At 47.1% G+C, this 23,122-nt stretch overlaps 2 protein-coding genes across 2 annotated transcripts in view; both read right to left on the bottom strand.

The window, feature by feature from the left end:
* Nucleotides 1–463: 463 nt before the first annotated feature.
* chmp2bb (charged multivesicular body protein 2Bb) lies at nucleotides 464–13,886 on the bottom strand. Its single transcript, XM_041874774.2, has 6 exons — nucleotides 13,723–13,886; nucleotides 10,951–11,042; nucleotides 8,865–9,059; nucleotides 7,979–8,081; nucleotides 5,892–5,998; nucleotides 464–1,338 (listed from the first exon to the last, which is right to left on the bottom strand). Exons 1-6 carry the CDS (start codon nucleotides 13,754–13,756, stop codon nucleotides 1,225–1,227), a joined length of 645 nt encoding a protein of 214 aa, XP_041730708.1. The 5' UTR covers nucleotides 13,757–13,886; the 3' UTR covers nucleotides 464–1,224.
* An 8,397-nt stretch (nucleotides 13,887–22,283) lies between these two features.
* Nucleotides 22,284–23,122, bottom strand: part of LOC121563781 (cytochrome P450 27C1) — a 23,414-nt gene continuing 22,575 nt past the window's right edge. Inside the window, exon 9 of the mRNA XM_045215228.1 lies at nucleotides 22,284–23,122. This exon is cut by the window's right edge and continues 383 nt beyond it. The gene's annotated coding sequence lies outside the window, so the exon portion shown is untranslated.

Raw genomic sequence — 23,122 nt, 5'->3', positions numbered from 1 at the left:
GGGGCTAAGTGGGAGGGACAGAGAGAGGTGGGGCTAAGTGGAGGGGACAGAGAGAGGTGGGGCTAAGTGGGGGGGACAGAGAGAGGTGGGGCTAAGTGGGAGGGACAGAGAGGTGGGGCTAAGTGGAGGGGACAGAGAGAGGTGGGGCTAAGTGGGGGGGACAGAGAGAGGTGGGGCTAAGTGGAGGGATAGAGAGAGGTGGGGCTAAGTGGGGGGATAGAGAGAGGTGGGGCTAAGTGGAGGGGACAGAGAGAGGTGGGGCTAAGGGACAGAGAGAGGTGGGGCTAAGTGGAGGGGACAGAGAGAGGTGGGGCTAAGTGGGGGGGACAGAGAGAGGTGGGGCTAAGTGGGGGGGACAGAGAGAGGTGGGGCTAAGGGACAGAGAGAGGTGGGGCTAAGTGGGGGGACAGAGAGAGGTGGGGCTAAGTGGGAGGGACAGAGAGAGGTGGGGCTAAGTGGGAGGGACAGAGAGAGGTGGGGCTAAGTGGGAGGGAGAGAGAGAGGTGGGGCTAAGTGGGAGGGACAGAGAGAGGTGGGGCTAAGGGACAGAGAGGTGGGGCTAAGTGGGAGGATGAAAAATGGACTAATCCTAAAGTTGGTTTTCAGGAGGGTGAAAGGCAGTTTACGATTCTACTGTTCATTCATTCCAAAATGAAAATATATGACTTTTTCAAGGAGTGTAATAATTATGCATGCAAAAATTCAATTTTCCTGTTCCTTAAAAAAGAAAGAAAAAAGGCTGTTATTAAAACTTGATAAATCACGCGACCTTCTGCAGCACTGACCTTGAACTAGAACTTTCCCCTTTACCTCCCCTGTTCTAAACTCCACACAGGTGGAAAACCTGGGGGTGCGTTCAGCAGGATGCAACGTTTTGGAACGTTCAGATAGGAATATGACGTATAGAACAAACATGCCTCTCTGACATGTAGAATAAGGAATCACGTCGGATCTATTGGTGACATTTCTAATCTGCAACGTTTGGCTACTGAACGTGGCCCCGTTATTCAAACTCACTCTCCTCCTTTGGTCACTGCAAAGGCCCAATACCCAGCAGTACAACCAGAACTACATGAAGTCACATAGACTATATCTATCTATCTATCTATCATAGTGTCACTAGAGAAGTCAGAGACTGAGCAGGGTGTGTGTGTGAGTGTGTGTGAGTGTGTGTCCAGGCACAGGGTGTGTGTGTGTGTGTGTGTGTGAGTGTGTGTGAGTGTGTTAGTCCACTCCCAAGGCTTTGAGCTGTCGTTCGATGTCTGCGTCTGAGATGCTGTCTGATTTGGAGGTAGAAGCGCTGGGGTTGTTTCTGCTGGTTGAAGGAGCACTCACCATCTGCAATCAATAAAAAAACCACAATGAATCAACTCAACCCTGATTCTCCCAAGGATATGCTAACAATTTCCACAGTACTAGTGTCCTGTCCAGGGGGTGTCCTGTCCAGGGGGTGTCCTGTCCAGGGGGTGTCCTGTACATCAAGCTGTCTCACTACAGAAACAGGAGATAGACTAGTGTCCTGTCCAGGGGGTGTCCTGTACATCAAGCTGTCTCACTACAGAAACAGGAGATAGACTAGTGTCCTGTCCAGGGGGTGTCCTGTCCAGGGGGTGTCCTGTACATCAAGCTGTCTCACTACAGAAACAGGAGATAGACTAGTGTCCTGTCCAGGGGGTGTCCTGTACATCAAGCTGTCTCACTACAGAAACAGGAGATAGACTAGTGTCCTGTCCAGGGGGTGTACTGGTACATCAAGCTGTCTCACTACAGAAACAGGAGATAGACTAGTGTCCTGTCCAGGGGGTGTACTGGTACATCAAGCTGTCTCACTACAGAAACAGGAGATAGACTAGTGTCCTGTCCAGGGGGTGTACTGGTACATCAAGCTGTCTCACTACAGAAACAGGAGATAGACTAGTGTCCTGTCCAGGGGTGTACTGTACATCAAGCTGTCTCACTACAGAAACAGGAGATAGACTAGTGTCCTGTCCAGGGGGTGTACTGGTACATCAAGCTGTCTCACTACAGAAACAGGAGATAGACTAGTGTCCTGTCCAGGGGGTGTACTGGTACATCAAGCTGTCTCACTACAGAAACAGGAGATAGACTAGTGTCCTGTCCAGGGGGTGTACTGGTACATCAAGCTGTCTCACTACAGAAACAGGAGATAAACTAGTGTCCTGTCCAGGGGGTGTACTGGTACATCAAGCTGTCTCACTACAGAAACAGGAGATAGACTAGTGTCCTGTCCAGGGGGTGTACTGGTACATCAAGCTGTCTCACTACAGAAACAGGAGATAGACTAGTGTCCTGTCCAGGGGGTGTACTGGTACATCAAGCTGTCTCACTACAGAAACAGGAGATAGACTAGTGTCCTGTCCAGGGGGTGTACTGGTACATCAAGCTGTCTCACTACAGAAACAGGAGATAGACTAGTGTCCTGTCCAGGGGGTGTACTGGTACATCAAGCTGTCTCACTACAGAAACAGGAGATAGACTAGTGTCCTGTCCAGGGGGTGTACTGTACATCAAGCTGTCTCACTACAGAAACAGGAGATAGACTAGTGTCCTGTCCAGGGGGTGTACTGGTACATCAAGCTGTCTCACTACAGAAACAGGAGATAGACTAGTGTCCTGTCCAGGGGGGTGGACTGGTACATCAAGCTGTCTCACTACAGAAACAGGAGATAGACTAGTGTCCTGTCCAGGGGTGTACTGTACATCAAGCTGTCTCACTACAGAAACAGGAGATAGACTAGTGTCCTGTCCAGGGGGTGTACTGTACATCAAGCTGTCTCACTACAGAAACAGGAGATAGACTAGTGTCCTGTCCAGGGGGTGTACTGTACATCAAGCTGTCTCACTACAGAAACAGGAGATAGACTAGTGTCCTGTCCAGGGGGTGTCCTGTACATCAAGCTGTCTCACTACAGAAACAGGAGATAGACTAGTGTCCTGTCCAGGGGGTGTACTGGTACATCAAGCTGTCTCACTACAGAAACAGGAGATAGACTAGTGTCCTGTCCAGGGGGTGGACTGGTACATCAAGCTGTCTCACTACAGAAACAGGAGATAGACTAGTGTCCTGTCCAGGGGGTGTACTGTACATCAAGCTGTCTCACTACAGAAACAGGAGATAGACTAGTGTCCTGTCCAGTGGGTGTCCTGTACATCAAGCTGTCTCACTACAGAAACAGGAGATTCATCTCCTATCCTATGAGCCATTCTTGCTCGGACAAGGCTAACTTCCTTTACAGAGTATTTCCATAGAGCTGCAGAATGACTTTCCCAGTAGGACCCTAGCCCAGTAGAACCCAGTAGGACCCTAACCCAGTAGGCCCCTAGCCCAGTAGGCCCCTAACCCAGTAGGACCCTAGCCCAGTAGGACCCTAACCCAGTAGGACCCTAGCCCAGTAGGACCCTAACCCAGTAGGACCCTAGCCCAGTAGGACCCTAGCCCTAGCCCAGTAGGACCCTAACCCAGTAGGACCCTAACCCAGTAGGACCCTAGTCCTGTAGGACCCTAACCCAGTAGGACCCTAGCCCAGTAGGACCCTAGCCCAGTAGGACCCTAGCCCAGTAGGACCCTAGCCCAGTAGGACCCTAGCCCTAGCCCAGTAGGACCCTAACCCAGTAGGACCCTAACCCTAACTCAGTAGGCCCCTAGCCCAGTAGGACCCTAACCCAGTAGGACCCTAACCCAGTAGGACCCTAACCCAGTAGGACCCTAGCCTTAACCCAGTAGGACCCTAGCCCAGTAGGACCCTAACCCAGTAGGACCCTAGCCCAGTAGAACCCTAACCCTAACCCAGTAGGACCCTAGCCCAGTAGGACCCTAGCCCAGTAGGACCCAGTAGGACCCTAACCCAGTAGGACCCTAGCCCAGTAGGACCCTAGCCCAGTAGGACCCTAACCCAGTAGGACCCTAGCCCAGTAGGACCCTAGCCCTAGCCCAGTAGGACCCTAACCCAGTAGGACCCTAACCCTAACTCAGTAGGCCCCTAGCCCAGTAGGACCCTAACCCAGTAGGACCCTAACCCAGTAGGACCCTAACCCAGTAGGACGCTAACCCTAGCCCAGTAGGACCCTAGCCCAGTAGGACCCTAACCCAGTAGGACCCTGACCCTAACTCAGTAGGCCCCTAGCCCAGTAGGACCCTAGCCCAGTAGGACCCTAACCCAGTAGGACCCTATCCCAGTAGGACCCTATCCCAGTAGGACCCTATCCCAGTAGGACCCTAACCCAGTATGACCCTAACCCTAACCCAGTAGGGACCCTAGCCCAGTAGGACCCAAACCCAGTAGGACCCTAACCCTAACTCAGTAGGCCCCTAGCCCAGTAGGACCCTAGCCCAGTAGGACCCTAGCCCAGTAGGACCCGAACCCAGTAGGGCCCCTAGCCCAGTAGGACCCTAGCCCAGTAGGACCCTAGCCCAGTAGGACCCGAACCCAGTAGGGACCCTAGCCCAGTAGGGACCCTAGCCCAGTAGGGACCCTAGCCCAGTAGGACCCGAACCCAGTAGGGACCCTAGCCCAGTAGGGACCCTAGCCCAGTAGGACCCGAACCCAGTAGGGACCCTAGCCCAGTAGGGACCCTAGCCCAGTAGGACCCTAACCCAGTAGGACCCTGACCCTAACTCAGTAGGCCCCTAGCCCAGTAGGACCCTAGCCCAGTAGGACCCTAACCCAGTAGGACCCTAGCCCAGTAGGACCCAGTAGGATCCTATCCCAGTAGGACCCTATCCCAGTAGGACCCTAACCCAGTATGACCCTAACCCTAACCCAGTAGGGACCCTAGCCCAGTAGGACCCAAACCCAGTAGGACCCTAACCCAGTAGGGCCCCCTAGCCCAGTAGGACCCCTAGCCCAGTAGGACCCGAACCCAGTAGGGCCCCTAGCCCAGTAGGACCCCTAGCCCAGTAGGACCCCTAGCCCAGTAGGACCCGAACCCAGTAGGGACCCCTAGCCCAGTAGGGACCCCTAGCCCAGTAGGGACCCTAGCCCAGTAGGACCCGAACCCAGTAGGGACCCTAGCCCAGTAGGGACCCCTAGCCCAGTAGGACCCTAGCCCAGTAGGACCCTAGCCCAGTAGGACCCGAACCCAGTAGGGACCCTAGCCCAGTAGGGACCCTAGCCCAGTAGGGACCCTAGCCCAGTAGGACCCGAACCCAGTAGGGACCCTAGCCCAGTAGGGACCCTAGCCCAGTAGGACCCGAACCCAGTAGGGCCCCTAGCCCAGTAGGACCCTAGCCCAGTAGGACCCTAGCCCAGTAGGACCCGAACCCAGTAGGGACCCTAGCCCAGTAGGGACCCTAGCCCAGTAGGGACCCTAGCCCAGTAGGACCCTAGCCCAGTAGGGACCCTAGCCCAGTAGGGACCCTAGCCCAGTAGGACCCGAACCCAGTAGGGACCCTAACCCAGTAGGACCCTAGCCCAGTAGGACCCGAACCCAGTAGGGACCCTAGCCCAGTAGGGACCCTAGCCCAGTAGGACCCTAACCCAGTAGGGACCCTAGCCCAGTAGGACCCTAGCCCAGTAGGACCCTAGCCCAGTAGGACATGACGTTGTACCTTCTGGAGTACTTGCATCTCTTCATCTTAAAGCAATTTTAAAATCACCAGTTATGGAGGAGTTTTCAACTGAGTTATTGCTACATATAGGGCTGGTTTCACGGACACAGATTAACCCTTGTCCTATTTCAAATCTCCATTGAAAGTTATTTTAAGTCCAGGACTTGGCTTAATCTATGTCTGGGAAACCAGCCCTGAGGATCTCCCACTCACCTTTCCCAATATCAGGGTTTAGACTCTCTTGATTTATTCTGCCTTTATTTAAAAATCAGGTACATCATTGAGAACACATTTTATTTTACAATAACACCAAATCTCTCACCTTTCCTGATATCTCGATGCCGATCTCGTCCAGAACCTGGTTGACGATGCTATCAGACTCCTCCTCGTCTCCTGACTCGTCAAAGATCTCATCCAGCGTGTCGTTAACTGAGAGAAGGGGACAAAGAGATCACTCCTGTAAGACATCCCTTGTCATAACATCTGTTATATACAGTGGGGAAAAAAAGTATTTAGTCAGCCACCAATTGTGCAAGTTCTCCCACTTAAAAAGATGAGAGAGGCCTGTAATTTTCATCATAGGTACACGTCAACTATGACAGACAAATTGAGAAAAAAAAAATCCAGAAAATCACATTGTAGGATTTTTAATGAATTTATTTGCAAATTATGGTGGAAAATAAGTATTTGGTCACCTACAAACAAGCAAGATTTCTGGCTCTCACAGACCTGTAACTTCTTCTTTAAGAGGCTCCTCTGTCCTCCACTCGTTACCTGTATTAATGGCACCTGTTTGAACTTGTCATCAGTATAAAAGACACCTGTCCACAACCTCAAACAGTCACACTCCAAACGCCACTATGGCCAAGACCAAAGAGCTGTCAAAGGACACCAGAAACAAAATTGTAGACCTGCACCAGGCTGGGAAGACTGAATCTGCAATAGGTAAGCAGCTTGGTTTGAAGAAATCAACTGTGGGAGCAATTATTAGGAAATGGAAGACATACAAGACCACTGATAATCTCCCTCGATCTGAGGCTCCACGCAAGATCTCACCCCGTGGGGTAAAAATGATCACAAGAATGGTGAGCAAAAATCCCAGAACCACACGGGGGGACCTAGTGAATGACCTGCAGAGAGCCGGGACCAAAGTAACAAAGCCTACCATCAGTAACACACTACGCCGCCAGGGACTCAAATCCTGCAGTGCAAGACGTGTCCCCCTGCTTAAGCCAGTACATGTCCAGGCCCGTCTGAAGTTTGCTAGAGTGCATTTGGATGATCCAGAAGAGGATTGGGAGAATGTCATATGGTCAGATGAAACCAAAATAGAACTTTTTGGTAAAAACTCAACTCGTCGTGTTTGGAGGACAAAGAATGCTGAGTTGCATCCAAAGAACACCATACCTACTGTGAAGCATGGGGGTGGAAACATCATGCTTTGGGGCTGTTTTTCTGCAAAGGGACCAGGACGACTGATCCGTGTAAAGGAAAGAATGAATGGGGCCAAGTATCGTGCGATTTTGAGTGAAAACCTCCTTCCATCAGCAAGGGCATTGAAGATGAAACGTGGCTGGGTCTTTCAGCATGACAATGATCCCAAACACACCGCCCGGGCAACGAAGGAGTGGCTTCGTAAGAAGCATTTCAAGGTCCTGGAGTGGCCTAGCCAGTCTCCAGATCTCAACCCCATAGAAAATCTTTGGAGGGAGTTGAAAGTCCGTGTTGCCCAGCGACAGCCCCAAAACATCACTGCTCTAGAGGAGATCTGCATGGAGGAATGGGCCAAAATACCAGCAACAGTGTGTGAAAACCTTGTGAAGACTTACAGAAAACGTTTGACCTGTGTCATTGCCAACAAAGGGTATATAACAAAGTATTGAGAAACTTTTGTTATTGACCAAATACTTATTTTCCACCATAATTTGCAAATAAATTCATTAAAAATCCTACAATGTGATTTTCTGGAATTTTTTTTCTCATTTTGTCTGTCATAGTTGACTTGTACCTATGATGAAAATTACAGGCCTCTCTCATCTTTTTAAATGGGAGAACTTGCACAATTGGTGGCTGACTAAATACTTTTTTTCCCCACTGTGTATATATATATATATATATATATATATATATATATATGAGTGACACAGGGGAGGGGGTTCGCCATAGTGACAATGGGTGTGTCTCAAATGCCACCCTACTCGATCTCCTACATAGTGCACTACTGTTGACCAGGGCGCCCTATATAGGGGACAGGGTGCCATTTGGGATGAAACCATTGTCACAGAGCAATAGGGCTCTGGTCAAAAGTAGTGCACTCTATATATAGGGAATAACAAGTATGGCATTTTAGCAGCCTCATCATCATGGGGAACGTCAACACGGAATGTGTAATATAGATCCATTTCTCACTCATCTCCTCTGACATCTCCATCTTCATGTTCTCCTTCTGGAAGTTCTGCATGGTCTGGTGCATCTTCTGAGGGTCCATCGTCTTGTTGACAGCCTGCATAGTCTGAGACGGCAGAGGAGAGGGTTAATCATTTACATTTTTAGTCATTTAGCAGACGCTTTTATCCAGAGCGACTTACAGTTAGCGAGTGCATACATTTTTCATACTGGCCCCCCGTGGGAAACGAACCCACAACCCTGGCGTTGCAAGCGCCATGCTCTAACCAACTGAGCTACAGGAGGATATCTGTTTACACTTTGCAAAGGCAGGCGACATCCGTGAAAAACAGCACACACAGACAGAGAGAGAGAGAGAGAGACATGGACAGAGAATGCTGTCCAGGGTGGTTGCACTAGGCACATCACACCACCCTGTGGGAAGAACCCACTGGCGCGCGCACACACACACATTTACATTTACATTTACGTCATTTAACAGACGCTCTTAACAAGAGCGACTTACAGTTAGTGAATACATCTTTTTTTTATACTGGCCCCCCGTGGGAATCAAACCCACAACCCTGGCGTTGCAAACGCCATGCTCTATCAACTGAGCTACATCCCTGCCGGCCATTCCCTCCCCTACCCTGGACGACGCTGGGCCAATTGTGCGCCGCCCATGAGTCTCCCGGTCGCGGCCGGCTGCGACAGAGCCTGGATTCGAACCAGGATCTCTAGTGGCACAGTTAACACTGCGATGCAGTGCCTTAGACCACTGCGCCACTCAGGAGAAATCCTTGATGAAAACCTGCTCCAGAGCGCTCAGGACCTCAGACTGGGGCGAAGGTTCACCTTCCAACAGGACAACGATCCTAACACACACACACAGAGAGAGATCCCCACTCACCTTGGTAGTGGTAGCCATGGCCCCTGCCATCTTCATCTGTGAGTTCATGAGTTTGGTCTGAGAGGACATGGAGGTGACCTTTGAACTGACGGCGTAGGTCCTGTTCTTCTGTCTCCTCAGCTGAACCAGCTGCTTGGCCAGGATGGTACACGCCTCCTTGTTCCCGGTCTTAGCCATCTTCTTGATCTCCATTTCCTGGGAGACAAACAAAGATGGAGACCAAGACAACAATCCGGGTGCCGACTAGCCTGGGTGCCGACTAGCCTGGGTGCCGACTAGCCTGGGTGCCGACTAGCCTGGGTGCCGACTAGCCTGGGTGCCAGCCAGTTTGTGCCATCATGCCAACTTCTTGTCACTCATTGTTATGTTTGGCATGAATGTAATGACATCACATACAGGCTGCCACTCAAGGTAGGGGTTTCCCACATAGACCAACATTATCCATGACTCAAGGTAGGGGTTTTCCACATAGACCTACTGTGCATTCGGAAAGTATTCAGACCCCTTGACTTTTTCCACATTTTGTTACGTTACAGCCTTTTCTAAAATTTATTAAATTCATTTTTTCCCCTCATCAATCTACACACAATACCCCATAATGACAAAGCGAAAACAGGTTTCGATTTTTTTGCAAATCTATTAAAAATAAAAAACAGAAATACCTTACTTAAGTATTCAGACCCTTTGCTATGAGACTCGGAATTCAGCTCAGGTGCATCCTGTTTCCATTGATCATCCTTGAGATGTTTCTAAAACTTGATTAAATTAAATTAATTGGACATGATTTGGAAAGGCACACACCTGTCTATATAAGGTCCCAAAGTTGACAGTGCATGTCAGAGCAAAAACCAAGCCATGAGGTCGAAGGAATTGTCCGTAGAGCTCCGAGATAGGATTGTGTCGAGGCACAGATCTGGGGAAGGGTACCAAAACATTTCTGCAGCATTGAAGGTCCCCAAGAACACGGTGGCCTCCAACGTTCTTAAATGGAAGAAGTTTGGATTCACCAAGACTCTTCCTAGAGCTGGCCACCCGGCCAAACTGAGCAATCTGGGGAGAAGGGCCTTGGTCAGGGAGATGACCAAGAACCCAATCGTCACTCTGACAGAGCTCCAGAGTTCCTCTGTGGAGATGGGAGAACCTTCCAGAAGGACAACCATCTCTGCAGCACTCCACCAATCAGGCCTTTATGGTAGAGTGGCCAGACGGAAGCCACTCCTCAGTAAAAGGCACATGACAGCCCGCTTGGAGTTTGCCAAAAGGCACCTAAAGGACTCTCAGACCATGAGAAACAAAATTCTCTGGTCTGATGAAACCAAGATTGAACTCTTTGGCCTGAATGCAAAACGTCACGTCTGGAGGAAACCTGGCACCACTCATCACCTGGCCAATACCATCCCTACAGTGAAGCATGGTGGTGGCAGCAGGGAGACTAGTCAGGATCAAGGGAAAGATGAACGGAGCAAAGTACAGAGAAATCCTTGATGAAAACCTGCTCAGGACCTCAGACTGGGGCGAAGGTTCACCTTCCAACGGGACAACGACCCTAAGCACACAGCCAAGACAACGCATGAGTGGCTTCGGGACAAGTCCCTGAATGTCCTTAAATGGCCCAGCCAGAGCCCGGACTTGAACCCGATCTAACATCTCTGGAGAGACCTGAAAATAGCTTTGCAGCAACGCCCCCATCAAACCTGACAGAGCTTGAGAGGATCTGCAGAGAAGAATGGGAGAAACTCCCCAAATACAGGTGTGCCAAGCTTGTAGCGTCATACCCAAGAAGACTTGAGGCTGTAATCGCTGCCAAAGGTGCTTCAACAAAGTACTGAGCAAAAGGTATGAACACTTACATAAATGTGATATTTCCGTTTTTTATTTTTAATACATTTGCAAAAATTTCTAAAAACCTGTTTTTGCTTTGTCATTATTGTGTGTAGATTGATGAGTGGAAAAAACAATTGTATTCATTTTCAAATAAGGCTGTAACATAACAAAATGTGGAAAAAGTGAAGGGGTCTGAATACTTTCCGAATGCACTGTACATTATCCTTGACTCAGACACTCTCTGTATACAGACCACACCCACCAGTTGTTTTTCCTGTTTCTCCAGGGAAGATCTGTCTCTGGTGATCTGTCTCTGGGTTCCTCTCAGCTCTTTGGTCTGCTCCTTTATCACATCTAGAGGTAGTGATGGGAGAGAACACTACAAGATCAGTACTAGAGAGACTAGAAGAGAGAGAGAGAGAGAAACTATTTATCGTTCATTTCACTTTTGTTTTATTATCTATTTCACTTGCTTTGGCCATTGCCAAAACATACGTTTTCCGTGCCAATGAAGCCCTTTGAATTGAGAGAGAGAGAGAGAGAGAGAGAGAGAGAGAGAGAGAGAGAGAGAGAGAGAGAGGAGACAGACAGAGGAGAGAGAGAGAGAGGAGACAGACAGAGGAGAGAAGAGGAGATAGACAGGAGAGAGAGAGAGGAGACAGACAGAGGAGCCAGACAGACAGAGGACAGAGAGGAGCCAGAGGAGACAGACAGGAGAGAGAGAGGGGACAGAGGAGAGAGGAGAAAGACAGGAGAGAGAGAGAGGAGACAGACAGAGGAGAGAAGAGGAGACAGACAGAGGAGAGAGAGAGAGGAGACAGACAGGGGAGAGAGAGAGGAGACAGAGGAGACAGACAGGAGAGAGAGAGAGAGAGGGGACAGAGGAGAAAGACAGGAGAGAGAGAGAGAGAGGGGACAAAGGAGAAAGACAGGAGAGAGAGAGAGAGAGGGGACAGAGGAGAAAGATAGGAGAGAGAGAGAGAGAAGACAGGAGAGAGTGGAGACAGAGGAGAAAGACAAGATAGAGAGGACAGAGGAGAGAGAGGACAGAGAGAGAGGAAACAGAGAGGAGAAAGACAGAGGAGAGAGAGAGACAGAGAGAGAGAGGGAGAGACAGAGAGAGAGACAGAGAGAGAGACAGAGAGAGAGAGGAGACAGGAGACAGACAGAGGAGAAAGACAGGAGAGAGAGAGGAGACAGACAGAGGAGCCAGACAGACAGAGGACAGAGAGGAGCCAGAGGAGACAGACAGGAGAGAGGGAGAGAGAGGGGACAGAGGAGAAAGACAGGAGAGAGAGAGAGAGAGGAGACAGACAGAGGAGAGAAGAGGAGAGAGACAGAGGAGAGAGAGAGAGGACACAGAGGAGACAGACAGGAGAGAGAGAGAGAGAGAGAGAGGGACAGAGGAGAAAGACAGGAGAGAGAGAGGGGACAGAGGAGAAAGACAGGAGAGAGAGAGAGGGGACAGAGGAGAAAGACAGGAGAGAGAGAGAGAAGACAGGAGAGAGTGGAGACAGAGGAGAAAGACAGGAGAGAGGAGAGAGAGGACAAGAGAGAGAGGACAGAGGAGAGAGAGGACAGAGAGAGAGGAGACAGAGAGGAGAAAGACAGAGGAGAGAGAGAGACAGAGAGAGAGAGGGAGAGACAGAGAGAGAGAGACAGAGAGAGAGAGAGAGAGAGAGAGAGAGAGAGAGAGAGACAGGAGAGAGGAGACAGGAGAGAGAGAGAGGAGACAGGAGAGAGAGAGAGGAGACAGGAGAGAGAGAGAGAGAGAGAGAGAGAGAGAGGAGACAAGAGAGAGAGAGAGAGGAGACAGGAGAGAGAGAGAGAGAGACAGGAGAGAGAGAGAGAGAGAGGAGACAGGAGAGAGAGAGAGACAGAGAGAGGATACAGGAGACAGACAGAGGAGAAAGACAGGAGAGAGAGGTAGAGATCAGCAGAGGGAGAGGGGGATTCTACAGCAGCATCACGTAGCTAGCTAACGATTGACCATCATCTTATGAGAGTCACTTTCAATGTTAACAAGGCAATTGATAACTAGGTAGCAAGTTAACAACATATATGTTATGACTGAGGCTTGTCAAAACATCAAACTGTTACCATGGTTACTCCATGGCTTAACAGTCTGACCGAAGTCGCCCTAGAAAAGACGCAATAGTCTCTACATGCCAGAATGTTGAATAAAATGATATTTCCACTTACTTTACCGGTTGTACATGCCGTTGTTCCTTTTGGCGGTAGGCGGTGGAGATAGGGTATCCACAGGAAAGGTTTGCTTACCCGACTTTTTGCGGTGGGGGGGTATTTTCAATCTCTTTATGCATAGAGCCCCACAGTGGTGGTGTCATACTACCCATAAAACCTAGCGGTCAAACAGGGAAATGGTTCTAATCGATTTTCCACCATTCATTTTTCCCCATAGGGGATTTTAGAAACTTTTTAAAAAAGTCACCTTGTCCTGGAGAGATTTACACGGTTATCAAAACGTGACTTCTGGGTAAGCTTAAACGAAACACAGCCCTTATTTTAAGTGTTTCTAAAAATCCCCTGCGGGAAAAATAAACGGTGGAACAACAATTGGAACCATTTCCCTGTTTGACCGCTAGGTTTTATGGGTATTATGACACCACCACTGCGGGTGGGGCTCTATGCATAAAGTAACAGAATCGGGTAAGCAAACCTTTCCTGTGGATACCCTATCTCCATCTCCACCGCCAAAAGGACCAACAGCATGTCCTACTATGTTATCTGTATTATGACTCTGTGGTACCCTATACAGACCAGCGTATTAAAAGTCAGGCTAATAACGCTTCCCTGAGTTTTTTTTAGATTACCTCATATTTAAGGACAAAAATCAACGGTGGTCCACAGGTAAATAAGTAAAATATAAGTTTACTCAACATTCTGACTTGTAATGGGAATGCTGAGCCTACATGTTAGCGACAAGTGTGTAAGTATTTCACTCTCAGAGGCTAGACTGAGGCTAATGTTAGCTAACTAGCTGAAACGTCGAATCGGTGATGATTACACTTACCATCCACTGTCTTTTTCTTGAAGAAGCCGGCCATGGTGACTGGCGATAACTTGGCCAAATAGCTATGATTCGATGATGTTTTAAAAGGCCCTTACACCGTCTGTTAATTAAACCAGCCCCAGCCACCGACTGTTTATTTCCTGGTTCGGAGAGAAGCAGGAAGTGCTGCACTTCATTGGGGGCGTTCCAGACAACCTAGAATAAAAGCGCTGCCGCTCACACTGAGCCTCGCCAAGTCGCCTGGGTAGAAAGCCAACCGCCAGGTGGCAGTAGTTAGCTAGTTTCAAAGCCACACCACACCACACCACACCACAGATGCATGGGGATAGCCAGCCAACCAGAGAGCTCTTTACAGACTGTAAAGGCTTCCAGCTGGGCTCGATCTGTCTGTTCATGATTTGGGAAAAGGGGCTTGAATTTTAATAAGTATGAGGTGTTCTTGCCAAGTGGGTGTTTCCTCCTGATAGTAGTATTATGCTGCGTTCATACCAAGTGGGAAACTGGGGAAATATTCCTTGTAAACTTCATCAATGATTTGTGTGCGTTCAAGTGCTTTGAACTTGTTGAGAACGCCGATTGGCCGATGGCAAACAAGCAGCGTCAACCATAAATTACAGCTTTCATGCTCGCAAACAAATTATAGTGTTTAAAAACAACATTATTTGTTTGCTGAAATCCTTACTTTTTCAATAAACGTTAATCAAATACAACCACCGACTGTTTCTTTGCTGAGATTGCTGTGGTCCTCTGTAGCTCAGCTGGTAGAGCACGGCGCTTGTAACGCCAAGGGTAGTGGGTTCGATCCCCGGGACCACCCATACGTAAAAATGTATGCACACATGACTTAAGTCGCTTTGGATAAAAGCGTCTGCTAAATGGCATATTATTATTATTATTATTCAATTGGCACATGCGCATTTGCTCTGAGTTGCCATCTTAGAGCAACATCAATGAGCAAACAGTCAGTGGTTGAATTTGTGTTCACCAGGTGGTGAAGGTAGGAAACAACACCTCCACTTCGCTGATCCTCAACACTGGGGCCCCACAAGGGTGCATGCTCAGCCCCCTCCTGTACTCCCTGTTCACCCATGACTGCGTGGCCAAGCACGCCTCCAACTCAATCATCAAGTTTGCAGACGAGACAGCCTACAGGAAGGAAGTGAGGGCTCTGGGAGTGTGGTGCCAGGAAAATAACCTCTCACTCAACATCAACAAAACAAAGGAGATGATCGTGGACTTCAGGAAACAGCAGTGGGTGCACCCCCCCTATCCACATCGACGGGACCGCAGTGGAGAAGGTGGAAAGCTTCAAGTTCCTCGGCGTACACATCACTGACAAACTGAAATGGTCCACCCACACAAACCGTGTGGTGAAGAAGGCGCAACAGGAGGCTCAAGAAATTTGGCTTGGCACCTAAAACCCTCACAAACTTTTACAGATGCACAATTGAGAGCATCCTGTCGGGCTGTATCACCGCCTGGTACGGCAACTGCACAGCCCGCAACCGCAGGACTCTCCAGAGGGTGGTGGAGTCTGCACAATGCATCACCGGGGGCAAACTACCCACCCTCCAGGACACCTACAGCACCCGATGTCACAGGAAGGCCAAAAAGATCATCAAGGACATCAACCACCCGAGCCACTGCCTGTTCACCCCGCTATCATCCAGAAGGCGAGGTCAGAACAGGTGCATCAAAGCTGGGACCGAGAGACTGAAAAACAGCTTCTATCTCAAGGCCATCAGACTGTTAAATAGCCATCACTAGCACATTAGAGGCTGCTGCTGCCTATTGAAATCACTGGCCACTTTAAGAAATGGAACACTAGTCACTTTAATAATGTTTACATATCTTGCACTACTCATCTCATATGTATATACTGCATTCTATTCTATAATATTCTACTGTATCTTAGTCCATGCCGCTCTGTCATTGCTTGTCCATATATGTATATATTCTTCAATTCCATTCTTTACTTAGATTAGTATGTATTGGGTATATGTTGTGAAATTGTTAGATATTACTGCACTGTCGGAGCTAGAAACACAAGCGTTTCGCTACACCCGCAATAACATCTGCTGAACACGTGTATGTGACCAATACAATCAGAGATGTCAGCACTCAGAGATGATAGACCTGTTTCACACTAGTAATGACCAGCTGGAGGGGGGCGTTCCAGTGCATCACACTAGTAAAGACCAGCTGGAGGGGGGCGTTCCAGTGCATCACACTAGTAATGACCAGCTGGAGGGGGGCGTTCCAGTGCATCACACTAGTAATGACCAGCTGGAGGGGGGCGTTCCAGTGCATCACACTAGTATTGACCAGCTGGAGGGGGGCGTTCCAGTGCATCACACTAGTAATGACCAGCTGGAGGGGGGCGTTCCAGTGCATCACACTAGTAATGACCAGTTGGAGGAGGGCGTTCCAGTGCATCACACTAGTAATGACCAGCAGGAGGGGGGCGTTCCAGTGCATCACACTAGTAATGACCAGCTGGAGGGGGGCGTTCCAGTGCATCACACTAGTAATGACCAGCTGGAGGGGGGCGTTCCAGTGCATCACACTAGTAATGACCAGCTGGAGGGGGGCGTTCCAGTGCATCACACTAGTAATGACCAGTTGGAGGGGGGCGTTCCAGAGCATCACACTAGTAATGACCAGCTGGAGGGGGGCGTTCCAGGGCATCACACTAGTAATGACCAGCTGGAGGGGGGGCGTTCCAGTGCATCACACTAGTAATGACCAGCTGGAGGGGGGCGTTCCAGTGCATCACACTAGTAATGACCAGCTGGAGGGGGGCGTTCCAGTGCATCACACTAGTAATGATCAGCTGGAGGGGGGCGTTCCAGTGCATCACACTAGTAATGACCAGTTGGAGGGGGCCGTTCCAGTGCATCACACTAGTAATGACCAGCTGGAGGGGGCGTTCCAGTGCATCACACTAGTAATGACCAGTTGGAGGGGGCGTTCCAGTGCATCACACTAGTAATGACCAGCTGGAGGGGGGCGTTCCAGTGCATCACACTAGTAATGACCAGTTGGAGGGGGGCGTTCCAGTGCATCACACTAGTAATGACCAGCTGGAGGGGGGCGTTCCAGTGCATCACACTAGTAATGACCAGCAGGAGGGGGGCGTTCCAGTGCATCACACTAGTAATGACCAGCTGGAGGGGGGCGTTCCAGAGCATCACACTAGTAATGACCAGCTGGAGGGGGGCGTTCCAATGCATTTGACATTTGACATTTGACATTTGGCGGCAGGTGGCTAAGTGGTTAAGAGCGCTGTGCCAGTAACCGAAATGTCGCTGGTTCTAATCCCCAAGCCGACTAGGTGAAAAATCTGTCGATGTGCCCTTGAGCAAGGCACTTAACCCTAATTGCTCCTGTGAGTCGCTCTGGATAAGAGCGTCTGCTAAATCATTAATTATTAATCATTATTACATTTACATTTTTGTCATTTAGCAGACGCTCTTATCCAGAGCGCATACATTTTTTTCTCATACATTTGACCGTGGTGCGCTGGTATAGACACGTTTAGGAGACGTTATGAACTCAGCAGTATTCCCAGAGACACGTCTTCTCTGTGCCTGTTACACTATAGAGGGAGATGATGCCAAATCTTCCAGTTGAAAATCACACACACACACACACACACACACACACACACATCATTGTTGTAGTTAGGGAGTAGAAGGGCACAGTGGCTGGATCAGTTTCAGAATTTTACAGCAGTACTTTATTGTCCAGGCCATAAGTCCCTCCTTGACCTGTCCCTTGTTCTTTCCAGGAACTTATCAACAAACTGTACCATTCCTCCTGTCCCTTGTTCTTTCCAGGAACTTATCAACAAACTGTACCATTCCTCCTGTCCCTTGTTCTTTCCAGGAACTTATCAACAAACTGTACCATTCCTCCTGTCCCTTGTTCTTTCCAGGAACTTATCAACAAACTGTACCATTCCTCCTGTCCCTTGTTCTTTCCAGGAACTTATCAACAAACTGTACCATTCCTCCTGTCCCTTGTTCTTTCCAGGAACTTTATCAACAAACTGTACCATTCCTCCTGTCCCTTGTTCTTTCCAGGAACTTATCAACAAACTGTACCATTCCTCCTGTCCCTTGTTCTTTCCAGGAACTTTATCAACAAACTGTACCATTCCTCCTGTCCCTTGTTCTTTCCAGGAACTTTATCAACAAACTGTACCATTCCTCCTGTCCCTTGTTCTTTCCAATCCCCTCCATATCTATTAGGACTCTATACTCCAGCATTTCGGATTTGAGATCAAATGTACCGTCATTTTAATGGCACACGCAGTTGCCAGGAGCAGACGGCTGTTGCGCAATCTGATGTGAGACAATTATGTTTTTCATATGAGGCCACAGTACAGAACGTCACCTCATATTTCACCTTCATATATATCTATTTTACTGTTTAGAAATGAAAGCACTTTATGTATGAAGTCCACCCCCATGTGAAGAAGTCATAAATATGTGGACAAATTCACTTATATTGTATTAAAGTAGTCACAAATGTAGTATTTGGTCCCATATTCCTTGCATGGAATGACTATATCAAGCTTGTGACTCTACAAACTTGTTGGATGCATTTGCAGTTTTGATTTGTTTTGGGTAGTTTTGTCCAACCATGCTTCATATGACATCTATTATTTACATTTTAGTCATTTAGCAGACGCTCTTATCCAGAGTGACTTACAGTTAAGTGAGTGCATACATTTTATTTATTTTCCATACTGGACCCCCGTGGGAATCGAACCCACAACCCTGTAGGGCGGCAGGTAGCTTAGTGGTTAAGAGCATAGTGCCAGTAACTGAAAGGTCGCTGGTTCTAATCCCCGAGCCGACTAGGTGAAAAATCTGTCGTGGTGCCCTTGAGCAAGGCACTTAACCCTAATTGCTCCTGTAAGTCGCTCTGGATAAGAGCGTCTGCTAAATGACAAAAAAAAACAAAAAAAAAAACAACCCTGGCGTTGCAAACGCCATGCTCTACCAACTGAGCTACATCCCTGCCGGCCATTCCCTCCCCTACCCTGGACGACGCTGGGCCAATTGTGCGCCGCCCCATGGGTCTCCCGGTCGCGGCCGGCTACGACAGAGCCTGGATTCGAACCAGGATCTCTAGTGGCACAGCTAGCACTGCGATGCAGTGCCTTAGACCACTGCGTCACTTATTCATGTCCATGTTGCTCATCATTGCTCCAATGTCTCATAACCCACTCTGTTGCACATTGCTCCAATGTCTCATACCCCACTCTGTTGCACATTGCTCATCATTGCTCCAATGTCTCATAACCCACTCTGTTGCACATTGCTCATCATTGATCCAATGTCTCATAACCCACTCTGTTGCACATTGCTCATCATTGATCCAATGTCTCATACCCCACTCTGTTGCACATTGCTCATCATTGCTCCAATGTCTCATAACCCACTCTGTTGCACATTGCTCATCATTGCTCCAATGTCTCATACCCCACTCTGTTGCACATTGCTCATCATTGATCCAATGTCTCATACCCCACTCTGTTGCACATTGCTCATCATTGCTCCAATGTCTCATAACCCACTCTGTTGCACATTGCTCATCATTGATCCAATGTCTCATAACCCACTCTGTTGCACATTGCTCATCATTGCTCCAATGTCTCATAACCCACTCTGTTGCACATTGCTCATCATTGCTCCAATGTCTCATACCCCACTCTGTTGCACATTGCTCATCATTGATCCAATGTCTCATAACCCACTCTGTTGCACATTGCTCATCATTGCTCCAATGTCTCATACCCCACTCTGTTGCACATTGCTCATCATTGCTCCAATGTCTCATACCCCACTCTGTTGCACATTGCTCATCATTGCTCCAATGTCTCATACCCCACTCTGTTGCACATTGCTCATTATTGCTCCAATGTGCTCGGCAATAACTTTGTAAATCAGCAATAAAATAAGTTATGATTCTCTCTGTCACACATGAATCACACCCACACACACATTGCCTAGGCCTTAAGTCATTACAAATCTTTATGGTTCTTTCCAGGAATCTATCAGCAATTAAATATTAATCTCTCTCAGGATTCTTGGACTGATATCATCTGATTTCCATGAAGACACTGTTATGCCTCACGTCCACCTGAGACTGACCCCACACCAGGGTGTCACCAGGGTTTATGTTAATGTTAGCTCTAGTGTAATGGTGTTTCCATCAGGAGTGTAACACTAAAGACTTGTGGGGAGCAGAATCAACCACCTCTGTTGCTTTGTAAGAAGGTGTTAAAGTCCACAGTTAGCCATTGCTATGTAGAGTCAGATCCAAAATTATTGGAACCCTTGATAAAGCTGAACAAAAAAGACTGTATAAAATAAATAATACAAATACTGAGCTATATTGTATGCTTCAAAATGTATAATGACATGTTTATATCCCAGTGTATTATAATGACATGTTTATCTCCCAGTGTATTATAATGACATGTTTATCTCCCAGTGTATTATAATGACATGTTTATATCCCAGTGTATTATAATGACATGTTTATATCCCAGTGTATTATAATGCCATGTTTATATCCCAGTGTATTATAATGACATGTTTATATCCCAGTGTATTATAATGACATGTTTATCTCCCAGTGTATTATAATGACATGTTTATATCCCAGTGTATTATAATGACATGTTTATATCCCAGTGTATTATAATGACATGTTTATATCCCAGTGTATTATAATGCCATGTTTATCTCCCAGTGTATTATAATGACATCAAATCAAATCAAATCAAATTTTATTGGTCACATGCGCCGAATACAACAAGTGCAGACATTACAGTGAAATGCTTACTTACAGCCCTTAACCAACAGTGCGTTTATTTTAAACAAAAAAAGTAAGAATAAAACAACAACAAAAAAAAGTGTTGAGAAAAACAAAGAGCAGAAGTAAAATAAAGTGACAGTAGGGAGGCTATATATACAGGGGGGTAACGGTGCAGAGTCAATGTGCGGGGGCACCGGCTAGTTGAGGTAGTTGAGGTAATATGTACATGTGGGTAGAGTTAAAGTGACTATGCATAAATACTTAACAGAGTAGCAGCAGCGTAAAAAGGATGGGGTGGGGGGCAGTGCAAATAGTCCGGGTAGCCATGATTAGCTGTTCAGGAGTCTTATGGCTTGTGGGTAGAAGCTGTTGAGAAGTCTTTTGGACCTAGACTTGGCACTCCGGTACCGCTTGCCGTGCGGTAGCAGAGAGAACAGTCTATGACTAGGGTGGCTGGAGTCTTTGACAATTTTGAGGGCCTTCCTCTGACACCGCCTGGTATAGAGGTCTTGGATGGCAGGGAGCTTTGCCCCAGTGATGTACTGGGCCGTACGCACTACCCTCTGTAGTGCCTTGCGGTCAGAGGCCAAGCAGTTGCCATACCAGGCGGTGATGCAACCAGTCAGGATACTCTCGATGGTGCAGCTGTAGAATTTTTTGAGGATCTGAGGACCCATGCCAAATCTTTTTAGTCTGCCAAATCTGTTTATATCCCAGTGTATTATAATGACATGTTTATCTACCAGTGTATTATAATGACATATGTTCCATGTTTATCTCCCAGTGTTATATAATGCTATGTTTATATCCCAGTGTATTATAATGCCATGTTTATATCCCAGTGTATTATAATGACATGTTTATCTCCCAGTGTATTATAATGACATGTTTATATCCCAGTGTATTATAATGACATGTGTTCCATGTATATCTCCCAGTGTTATATAATGCCATGTTTATATCCCAGTGTATTATAATGACATGTTTATATCCCTGTGTATTATAATGACATGTTTATCTCCCAGTGTATTATAATGACATGTTTATCTCCCAGTGTATTATAATGACATGTTTATATCCCAGTGTATTATAATGACAGTACACATTTCCGAGTGGCAGGAGGAAATATGGCTGTATTTACACAGGCAGCCCAATTCTGATATTTTTTCTACTAATTGTTTTTTTGACCAATCACATCAGATCTTTTTCAGAGCTGATCTGATTGGTCAAAAGTCCAATTAGTGAAACAAAGATCAGAATTGTGCTGCCTGTGTAAATAGCCTATGTTTCAGTTGTCACCTAATTGTAATGATCTCCAGGTGCTAATAACTACCTCTTACTGGGGGGGTCTCAGATGACCAGAAAAGAAGTCAACGAAGAAACCACATAACAATTTGAACAATTCGAGGTCAGTCGGTCAAAAGAAAAGCTTTGAGCCTATAGGATTGTAAGAGATTTGAAGATGTGCACTGGGTTAGTTTCTGTATGTTCATATATAGCCTATAGAGACACATTATTCCAATCTCTGTTTGAGATTGCATAGCCTCTCTATTTTAACACCAATAAACCCATCCCCATTTAAAAATGTATTTAAGATATGTCAATCTAACAAGCAAGGCAAGTAAAAGCAACATTCTAAACAATGTTTTGGTTTGTTACTAGCTTGTTAGCGGACTAGCTAGCTGGCTAGCCATTTCAGATAATGACAAGAACATATCTGACAACGCTTGGACTATAACCAACTTTAATTCATCATGAACAGGAAAATGAACACATTACAAGATAATTACTTACAAGGTAAAGACGAGATAAAAAAAACTAGCCATAATCATCCATCTTCGTAAAGGAACACTTTGATCAAATAACAAATAAAATATTATAAAATATTGTGTAAAGCAAAGCATTTTATAGATATAACCGCACAGTTTGTTAGCTAGCTAGCTAGCTAGCTAGCCAGTTTTAGAGGAACAATTCAATACATTTTTCTAATTAACTGCCAATTTGCCAACATTCCATTCAAACAATGCAGTCAATCCACAGCCAAACACTGGCTGAAATCAGTTGATGACAGGACTTAGACAAGTTTTTAAATGCAACAAGTACTGATATTATATAGAGAGACATTTATGGTCTGTATACATACTCTATCTTAGAGGCTGTTTACACAGAACAATAGCATCTGGGAATAGGCTGGGTCCATAGAACATGTAGAAACGGTATTTATGACAATATTTTAAGGTTGACAATAATGCTATTAAACAAACTTGTGATACATCATGTTTTACTGTTACTTTCCTGTATAAGGAAGTAAAAGCAGGAAGTGCATCACCTTTGCCTGTTCTGCCAACTGGTTTGTTTTCCTCCTTTTACCAAAATGGCTTCCATTATCCATCCCATTCTGAAACTCTGAGGGTCTATGACATAAAGCCCCTGCTTGAAAATAGCTGTCTTACGGTTGTGAATGTGACAAAAATAACAAGCAGTGCATTTCTGTCTGAGATTGTGAACTTAAAAATAAAAAAGCTGTGACAGGGTCAAAGTTTAAAATCGTTCATGTCTCTGCGGC

Source organism: Coregonus clupeaformis, unplaced genomic scaffold (genome assembly GCF_020615455.1).
Source record: "Coregonus clupeaformis isolate EN_2021a unplaced genomic scaffold, ASM2061545v1 scaf0398, whole genome shotgun sequence".
Taxonomy (NCBI): domain Eukaryota; kingdom Metazoa; phylum Chordata; class Actinopteri; order Salmoniformes; family Salmonidae; genus Coregonus; species Coregonus clupeaformis.
This window is presented reverse-complemented; position numbering and strand designations above follow the sequence as displayed.